Source organism: Poecile atricapillus, chromosome 18 (genome assembly GCF_030490865.1).
Source record: "Poecile atricapillus isolate bPoeAtr1 chromosome 18, bPoeAtr1.hap1, whole genome shotgun sequence".
Lineage (NCBI taxonomy): Eukaryota > Metazoa > Chordata > Aves > Passeriformes > Paridae > Poecile > Poecile atricapillus.
In genome coordinates this window covers 5419957-5429749 of record NC_081266.1, presented here as the reverse complement: position 1 = coordinate 5429749, position 9793 = coordinate 5419957, and the positions used below count along the sequence as shown (strand labels likewise).

The following is a 9793-nucleotide window of genomic DNA, read 5'->3' as shown; positions in this document are numbered from 1 at the left end:
TCTCACATCCTTTTTCCCCTCCTGGGAGTTGTCATCTCTTTTGTCAGGATAGCAAACAAAGAGCAATAAAATGCTAAATAACTGAGTTGTGTAACAGAATCCCAAGGGACCTGTGTCTTAGTATGGCACAAATTCTTTCAGCAAAGTGTTACTGACCTGGACCAGTAATTTAATGTTGGCACAACGTACAGGAATTGTGCAAGGTGCAGCAGGAGAGGTTTTGTTTGCACTTTCACGGTACCACCATCTCTCTTCTGCAAACAGAAAGGTTTTAAGTGGAAGCAAGAGCTCAATTACCAAAGAGGAGGGAATTCAAAAAGAGCAGGTTTATAAACAGGACACTGAAGATCTTTTTCTTTTTTCATAGTAAGTAATTGCAGGAGCAGCAGAGCTGCCCTTTTAGTTGCAAGGGGGTTTCTGTGTAGCCAACTACAAGAGCTTTACACTCTCCAAACAGCACATTTCCTAACAACCTAGAAACCATGGCACCACAAAGAACAACTTTTTCTACAAAGGAATTCTATGCAACACAAGTGTCATTTTGCAGGGTCATCTGTCCCAGGCAAACTTTTCATCCACGGAGAAATCTGAATTGTGAGTTCACCGCCAATGGGTTAAATATGCCATGGCCAGATCCATTTCAAAAATGCCATTTTTCTCAATAACATCCTAACTGGAAAAAGGCACTCACTGTTGAAACAGCAACTTGGTTACGGGCTATGAAGGGGTACTGAAGTAAGACTTGTTGATAATTGTGCTGTGATTCTTTTGATGTCTCAACTATGCTCACGCTTCAGTGTAGTAGGGATTAGCACTTTGGTGCCATTGGGAACTTGGCCATAGGAGCAGCTAAACATACTTGGTGATGAAAAGCTTTTTTATTTTTCCCTTCAGCTTGTTTTTGGCAAAGTTGGTTGGTTGGGAATTTATTTTTTTTTTTAATTTCAGCTGTTTGACTGAAGAATGGAGTAGTCCTAGGTTCAGGTATCACCTTATTCTCTCTTGAATAATTATTTGAGCTTCTACTACCTAGTTAATGCTGAAAAAGGAAGGTGCAAGGAAACAAATATCTGTACAAGCATAATATGCCTGTAATTACACCTCCTTTGGCCAGGAACTTAGCATCCCCTCGACACATTTCACATCACATAGGAAAAGTTCACAGTACCAAGTTTTACAATCACAGTCACTCACAGCACCAAGATTGTCCAGACAAGAAGAAGTTACCGAAGAGAAAGGCCACTGGCCAAAATTCACACAACTGCCCGTGTAAGGGCTCAGGTTAAAAATAAAGCACTGGTGGGAAAGTTAAGCCTTGCTTTTGCCAACTCTCCATTTGGCATGAGGAGAGCAGCGAGTCGCCCATCCTAGCTGCACTTCTGAACAGAACAGCACTATTGACCCATCTTTTCTTGGGGCTTTTCCAGCCCCTCCAAACCCAGCTGGCTGGGGAAGAAGAGCCCCATGGCAGCCCCACTTCTGCCTCTGGGAGCTGGAAGTTACCAGACTGTAAACATTTTGTTGTAGCAGTCCACTGGAGCAGGCAGTTGATCCCACTCTGTGAAAAGGAAGGTGGGGCAGAGGCTCTGAAGCCCAGGCCCTGAAGGAAAGGATGAATGTGTGTGCGGAAGAAGTCTGGGCTGCACCTGCAGTCCTGCTGTGGGTAGCAGTTGGCTGTGCTTTATTTCCCCTTCCCATCAGGACAGCTTGGAAAAAAACAAAAAAAACCAAAAAAAAATTGTGACAGGAAACTTGTTTTTCACAATTATTGCAGCCTTGCCCAGATAACAAAACATAAGCCTGGGAGGAGCAAAGTCCTGTGGCCTGTGTGCTCCTGCTTCCATGGGGCTGGTTACAGGAGCAGCAGCAGCCAGGAAGAACAGCTGGGCTTTAACCCCACCCAACGCCGATGGAGCTTAAAACCAAAGAAAACTCTGCTCCTCTGAGAGGTTGCTAGCAATTTTTCCCCACCTACCCTAAACCACATGCACACAGAGGACAGGATGCTGATTGATAACGTGGGCTTTCACCAAAGCTTGAGAGCTCCTGCAGCACTTTGCTTTCTGTGCTGAAAAGTGAGGTTCACTGCGCATGGAACCTACCCCGAGCTGTGCCAGCGTCCTCTGCTCTGCTCTGCTCTTGGAGAGGGGGCACTTTGCAGGCTTAGCCCCATCTCTGCTCTCTCAAGCAGGCATGGAAGGGGGACAGAGGAAATTTTCCAGCCTTTCTGGCTGTGTAAAGGAAGACCCTACGCTCCGTGTGAAAGAAAACCAGCGCTGATCCCGTAAACATGCATATTGACAGAGAAATGGGAGCCCCAGCAGCTGGGGATGCCAGCAGCAGGCTGCTGTAAACCCTGTTCTCACCAGAAATAAATGTCTTGGTGGTTATGAAACGGGGCCTAAGCCCCGGCTTATGTCCATGCTGGATTGGTTTCTTTAGCACGTGAAGTCAATGTAAGATGCAAAAGGTTGAAGCACAGAGGTAGACATTTTGGCTAGGAGAAGGTGGCTCGTGGGCTTGAAGTGACCAAGTGGCCAGCGTGCTTCCAGAGGTTCCAGAGCTGGGACACGGAGGCCTGGGAAACACAGGCAGCAGCTTTGCAAGACCCAGGGAAACCAAAGCGTGCTCCCTTCTGTCCTTCCCACACCTGGAGGCAACATCTGCTGGTCGGGCCCCTCTTGCATCTCGTTATTGTGGTCAGCAGGAGTTCTTAAAGGAGGGGACAAAATGCGCTGGTCCCTGTTTAGGACGAAAAGGAAAAGCTGAACCTTTGTGGTTACAAAGCAACACAATGTCCTGGGAGGGAGGGGAAGGGTGGGACCCTCCAGACAGTGGAGAGGCAGGAGCACTGGAAGAAGCCTCATCACGAAGGACAGGTGCCTTCTCTGGGGACAAGCGTCATCCGTGGGCTCCTGCAGGTAGTCGGGTTTGTGCGGAGCTTCCGCTGCTGGATGTGTCCAGGAGGAAGGGAGGAGGGGAGCGGGAGTCTGTCCACGTCCCCTTCCCCTGCTCGGCCTCGGCGGAGGGAACCTGAGCGGAACGCAGAGACAGACGCTCTGCCGGGAGCGGGCCCGGAGGCTGCGGGAGCCCCTCCGGGGGGGGCCAGCGGGGCTCAGCCCTGGGCGGTGACCGCCAAGGCGTTCACGTACCCGTGGGGCCCCACATCCACGTCGGAGAGCCCGTGGGCCAGCGGGGCGGCGGCGGGGGCGGCGGCGGCCGGGCCGTACTTGGCGGGCGGCGGGGCGGCGGCGGCGGGGCGGAGGAGGCAGCAGGTCTCCAGCGCCTCCAGGCCGCGGCAGGTCAGGAAGAAGAGGTTCTTGAGCATGAAGAGGGACAGCGGCTGCTGGTAGCGCAGGAGCAGCAGGCAGCGCAGCGCCAGCAGCGGCGCGTCCAGCAGCCCGGCGGGCAGCAGCAGGTGCAGGGCCAGGCGGGCGGCGCCGGGCGGGCGGGCGGCGCTCAGCTCGTACAGCCACAGCACCGGCGAGGCCAGGCAGAGGAAGTAGACGGCGATGAGCAGGTAGCGCAGCGGGGCGGGCAGCGGCGCCGGCCGGCCGGGCTGCAGCACCAGCTCCAGCAGCGAGAAGCTGTCGAGCAGGTCGAGGCAGGTGGCGAGGAAGGCGGCGGCGGCGCGGTGCTGCGGCGGCGGCTGCGGCGGCAGGAGCAGCTGCCCGGAGCCCTCGGTGCCGATGGCCCGCAGCAGGCAGTACAGCAGCGGCGCGGACAGCGCCAGGGTGATGCGGAAACCGGTGGTGCCCAGCGGCAGGCGCAGCTCGATCAGCTCCAGGATGGAGGTGCCCAGGATCAGAGCCGCCTTGGGCGTGAAGGCGATGGAGTAGATGAGCCAGGCCAGGTGCGCGTAGGCGAAGTCGCCGCCGCGGGGGGGGACCCCGGCCCCTCGGCCCCCGGCCCCGCGGCCGCCGGGGGGGCCGTGCAGCAGCAGCGGGTGCGGCGGCGGCGGCCCGGGGGGCGGCGGGGGCCGCTCCCGGCGGCGCGCCCGGCTGTTGCGGCAGAAGAAGATGCCCCAGCCGGTCGCCAGCACCAGGTCGGTGGCGATCCAGCTGCACCAGTACAGGTCGGTGACGGCGATCAGGTAGAGGTCCAGCAGCGCGCCCTGCCCCAGCAGCAGCACCAGGGACAGCGCCTGGAAGCCCCAGCGCCGCCCTCCCCCCGCCCCGCCGGGCCCCAGCAGCGCCCCCGCCGCCGCCCCGCCGCCCCCCGCCCCGCCGCCCGCCGCCGCCGCCCCGTACAGCTCCGCCGCCGTCATGCTGCGGCCCGGGCTCCCCCCGCCGCCGCCGCCGCCGCCGCCGCCGCCGCTGCTGCTGCTGCCGCTGGGGAGCGGCGAGGCGGCGGCGGGCAGCGGGGTGGCGGGCGGCGGCACCAGGGGCTTGCTGATGCTGCTGCTGTCCTCCTCCTCCTCCTCTTCCTCCTCCTCTTCCTCGGTGCTGCTGCGGGGGCTGCGAGGGCGGCGGGCCCGCTCCGAGCCCGAGCTGGACCCCGAGCCCCGCCGGCTGCCGCCGCTGCTGGAGCCCCCCGGGAAGAGGGGCTGCCGGTCGGCGGCGTGCGGCGGCAGCGGCGGCGGCGGCGGCGGCGGCGGCGGCGGCGGCGGCGGCGGCTGGAAGGAGCCCGAGGAGGAGGAGACCGAGCGCTGGTTGGAGGCAGCGCGGTGCATGGTCCTCCCCGGCCCCCGAGCCGGCGCGCCGGGCCCGACGGCCGCGCCGCGGCCCCCGGCCCGCCCCCGGCCCGCCCCCCGCGCCGCCGCACCGGGCCCGGGCCCGGCAGCGACAGCGGTGCCGACAGCCCCAGCGGCCGCGGCCGGCGGGGGAGCCCGGGGGCGGCGCCCAGCAGCAGCCGCAGCAGCTGCCGGAGCCGGGGCGGGCGGCTGGCGGCGGTGGGTGGGCTGGGGCTGGGGCTGGGGGAGAGGAGGAGGGGGGCGAGAAGGGGAGGGGGAGGAAGGCGCCGCCGCCCTGTCCCCGGGGATGTTCCCCTTCCACAGCTCGGGGAGCATCCTGCCTCCTGCCCCGCAGGACCCCCGCGGATGGGGAGAGTCGCCCATGGACGTGGCACAGAACCCCGGCTCCCACTCCGGAGTGCTTCAGTCTGCCCTGATCTCTCTAGGCTGGCCAAGACAAAGACCAGTTGGCCTGGCACAGAGCCTACAGTGAAGCACTCATTTGTGGCTCATCTGTGCTGCTGGACATTCATGTGCCCCACCATTTGCTCTGGTGTGCTTGTTGATCAAAGTGTCTTTTATCCCACCAATTTTCCGAGTTGAGCCCAATGCACATGCTGAGAGGGCCCTGCCCAGCTTGCCATGATGGGACAGAGCCTTTAAATTGGTATGAATAGCTCTAGAGTTCTACTGAAAGCATCATCAGGACCTTTATTGAGCCACCATTAATGGCCTCGAATTGAGCTTAACAGCTGTCTGGATCTGTTTATCACCAGCACTAATGGCTTGGCACATCATGTTCCAAGGTGGTTTGGTGCTCAGCATCACCAGTTCCTCACTTGCACCTGTGCCCACCACTGATGAGCCGGGTGCTGCCTGACAATGATGTGAAGCACATCAAATAAACTCCACAAATGGCTGTATTAACCACACTTTGCCATAAAGATCCAAAACAGCTTCATGTTTTGAGCATGTTGCTCATGGGACTGAGAAAATGCTGCTCACTACTGGGAAAGGACATCCAGGACAACAGTGACAACCATCTAATTCATCTAATTGAGGAGCCCTGCTCCAGTCAATATCCCTGGCTGCTCTTGGCAACAAGGAGAAAATCAGTTGGGGGTACAAGGAGAATTCATGCTTAAACTTGAAGCAAAGAGATAACTGAGCAAGGGAAAGGGAGGACAAGGGGTGGATTGACATAAAGATTTCTTTGGGCACACAGCAACAGAGGAAAACAAAGGAAAGCACCAGAGGAAAAACGGGGGAAGAGAAAGAGTCACAGCAAAAGCCTTGCTGCCAGTGGAGGCTGGAGCGAGGGGGCACACATAAATCAGTTTTCTAAAAGCATGGTCAGAACAGAGGGGGAAAGAGAAGATAAGCTTTAATATGGTTATTTGGGCAGCACAGGGCTGAAATGGTACCACATCAAGGGACAGCAGCAAGCAGCTGTTCCTGTGGTCCCACGCACAAGTTGCTGCCCCAAGTCCATGCTGCTGCATTCCCTGATGCATTCCCTGCTTGGCTGGGCTGCAGCTGTGTTTTCTGCTACACTCACACTGTGTTTGCAGTGCTGGGATACATTCACCAAAGATTCTACCTTGCATCAGCACTACCTGTGTCACTGCCTTCCTCTCACACTGCCATGGTCCCCAGCAGTAGGTGAGATGAACACCCCTCTCCAGCCTCTAGGGTTGTGTGGATTGTCAGGGATGAGAGCCCAGGCTCGGCTGGGCAAGGCTTTCTCTCTTTGACTGACTTTGCTGCCAAAGAAAAATCCCTGGGCAAACAATTGCTTAGACTATGCCTTTTGTTCAGCCCCACAAACCCTTCACTGAAGGTTCTGTGGATGGTCTCTGACAGGGAGCAGGAGGCTGAGTCCACGTGGCCACGGAGGATGATTGCTCTCTATGTTGTTCTTTCTCATTCTTTGGCAGGTGTTGGGAGTTTCCTGGTTCAGGACAGCTCAGAGTGATGTGAATGACAGCAGCTGTGCCTCCTATTTTGGATTCCACAGAAAGGCTGGGTTCCATGGCAGTGTGAGCCTGTGTGGCCCATGGTACAGGGTAAAAACACATTCTATATTCTGGATCCTGGCTTTGATCCAGGGTGGGTGGGCACCTTCACCTGACTCTTCTCAGGGTAAGGCAATACTTGTGTCACTGGCATCATCCACGTGTGGTCAGCCCTCAGAATTAGATAAATTGGTCTTGGTCTTGCCATTCTGCTGTAAGGGGAGTTTTGCACTTCTACAAGAGGATGAGGAGTGAAACCCAAGAATCCATTTGGGCCACCCAGGGCAACAGCCCTGCCTGGGCAGCAGACAGTGACAGCTTTGCCTCACTGGCTGTCTTGCTCTGGGTTTCCTGAGCAATGTCATTCCCCGTGTGCCAAAGGCTGGACATGCTCACTCCACAGGCACTCACATCTCTGCTGTTGATCATTTCAAAAGAAGCCTCGTTCCCCAAAGCTTTGGGGTGGCTGGCTGGTGTCCCACCTGCTGGGGTAGAGGGAATTGGGTGGGGATCCCTGGGCTTTGGGCTCTGCCCAATTCCTGCCAGCCAGGTGATGTGGGAGCAGGGAATGGAGGCAGCTGGGTGCCCAGGGGGCCTCAGGCTGGGCTGAGGCTGGTGGAAATGGTTCTCCTGACAGCACAGGATACCTGCTGGGGCTGTGAGGGTTCCTGCATCCCAGGTAAGTACGTGGGAACAGGGAGGAGCTGTGGTTGCATGGCAAGGGGAGCTATGACAAGGGACGGGGGAATGCCAGGAAGGAGGGTGGAGGCTCAAGGGCTTCTTTGGGCTGAGCATGGGCTCCAGCAGTGCAAACACAACCCAAACAGAGAGGTGAGGATAAGCAAGGAGCTTGTTTGTAGGAAAGGAAGCAGATATTGTGCCTCTGCTTTAAAATGGGAATGAGGGGAGAAATTATTTCTACTCGAGAAAGCACTGAAGAGCTTTTTGTAGCACACTGTAGGATGAGATATGACAAGTTGATGCTTCCCATGTGATCCAGTTATTTAATGCAATGTGCAGCCCTTGGATGTGTTCGTGCTTAACCATTCCTGTTAAAACATTGAAAAGCTAAACTATAAATAGATTCTACCCTTCAGCAGCTCCCAAGATGTGTTTTTGGCTTTTTTATGTATTGATGTGTATGCACAGAGATGTGTGTGTACACATGTATTTAAAGGCAAACAGCAGACAACAGAGTTTTGTGCAATAGAGTCATATTAAATGACATCTGTGTCATTTTTGTCATACTGTAACATCTTTAGTCCCACTAAATGACTAAATTACATCTAAAATGCTACTATTTTTAGTTTACACTACAAGTGGAAATAAGTGTGCCCTCAAAAATACCCCTGCTGGGGGAAGGCAAAACTTTCTTGAGGGTTGAATTTGGGAGGAAGCAAAATAATGGCTCCATTTCTTGGGGGAATGAAAAAAAAAATAAATTAAATAAATAAAAGAGGCAGATATATGCCTGCAAGAAAGACCAGAAACTAGATCCCTAATTATACCCTGCAGTAAGCTGTCAGAAACTGGCAGCAGTGGGAGGGAAGGAGGCAAAGCTGATCTCAGGGAGTTCGAGCATAATCTGCTCCAACCATACTTAAAATGCCTTTTGTGTGGGAAAGGAAGCTTCTGGGATTCTCTGACACACACTTTGTGCTGCACTTATCTAACCCATTCAAATGGTCAGGGCTGAAGTTACAGATAAGTGTAAAAAATGTTTCACCTGGCCAGCACCAAAATTCAGCGATGCCTCGGCTTCTGAACGCAGCCTTTGTAACTAAACTGCTGATCCTGTGTTATGGTTCAGGGAACGCAGATCCTCTTCAAAAGGATATACAAGTGTTAACAGTCTATTGCTTGTAATTACATTTCGGTTCAAAGAGCTTTCAATACCAGCAGGAAATGCCAAGATATTTTCTTTTTATGCTTGTAGCAGGGTAGGGGTTTGGAGAGTGGATTTGGGGTTTGCTCTTGGTGTTTTGCAGTTAGTCTTAGCATGGAGCAGGTATTGATCTGACCTTGAGGAGAAAGTGGAAGTTCTTCATAGTTTAAATGACTGAAAAGGAGGTTTATTATACTGAATTAAGTGTTTGCTTGATGGAGGTTTGGTTCCTAGAGAACATGTAGCCACCTTGCTGGTGTGGGGTTTTAAACTGTTGCAGACTGGATCTATGAAGATCTGTAAATGCAGTGTTCATCAAATTGACTGCAGCAGTAAAAAAACCCAGAAAGATTTGTGCTTTTATAATTGGGGTTAGGAAGGCCTGGCACTGGAAGGGTTTGGGCAGGCCCCTAAAACCAGCACACAGGGACCAAGCACTTCCCAAGGAATGTTTTTTTCCCAAGAATTTCCAAATTCCCAAGAAATCCCTGGCAGACATTTCCCACAGCATTCCCCTGGGAGCAAACTCCTCCAGAGCTCTCAATCCTTTTGTTGAAGCTGGTCCTTCTTCAGCTTTCACAATGCCAGTGTTTAACTCTGCACCTCAGGCTGAGTAAGGATTTCTGTGTGTCATTAAAAGAATGAACCTGGGAGTTTCAGATTTTGATCTCTCCCTGCTTAACTAAACCTTGATCAGCCCCATCCTGGGTGAGTGCTCCAACTACCAGAGCACTGGATAAAAGGAGGAGGCTGATTAACACTTTTTTATCATTATTTATCACAGTTCAGGGCTGTAGGTCACTTCTCCAAGATGTAGAATATAATTCAACTCCTCTCTCTGCTGAGGATGAGGAATCCCTGTCCAGTTCCCTCAAAACTGCTTTGCTGATTGTTGCTTTCAACATCAAGTTCTCGGGACTCTGCATCACACATGTCTAATGTGCCTCCTGTGAGCTGTGAACTTTGTAGATGGGAAACTTTCTGATAAAATATAAGAACAATGCAAGTGAATTGGATGTTTCTAGATTATTAAAGATGATGGTTTCACCTAGCAGGATCTTTAATTTTTCTGTTAAATTTAAGCTTTTAGGGGAAGCTTTTGGTTCTAGTCTGAAAGTTTGCCAGTTAACTGCTGAAGGGGTATCTTTCCCCTCAAGAAAATCTGGTAATAGCTTGAAGAACAGGAAAAAAAAAAATGAAAAAGCAAACAGAATTTGCCCT

At 53.8% G+C, this 9793-nt stretch overlaps 1 protein-coding gene across 1 annotated transcript; it reads right to left on the bottom strand.

Annotated features, from left to right (window-relative positions):
- Positions 1-3115: 3115 nt before the first annotated feature.
- Positions 3116-5288, bottom strand: TMEM121B (transmembrane protein 121B). The gene is made up of 3 exons (XM_058852792.1): positions 5215-5288; positions 4330-4523; positions 3116-4185 (listed from the first exon to the last, which is right to left on the bottom strand). Exons 1-3 carry the CDS (start codon positions 5286-5288, stop codon positions 3116-3118), a joined length of 1338 nt encoding a protein of 445 aa, XP_058708775.1.
- Positions 5289-9793: the final 4505 nt, after the last annotated feature.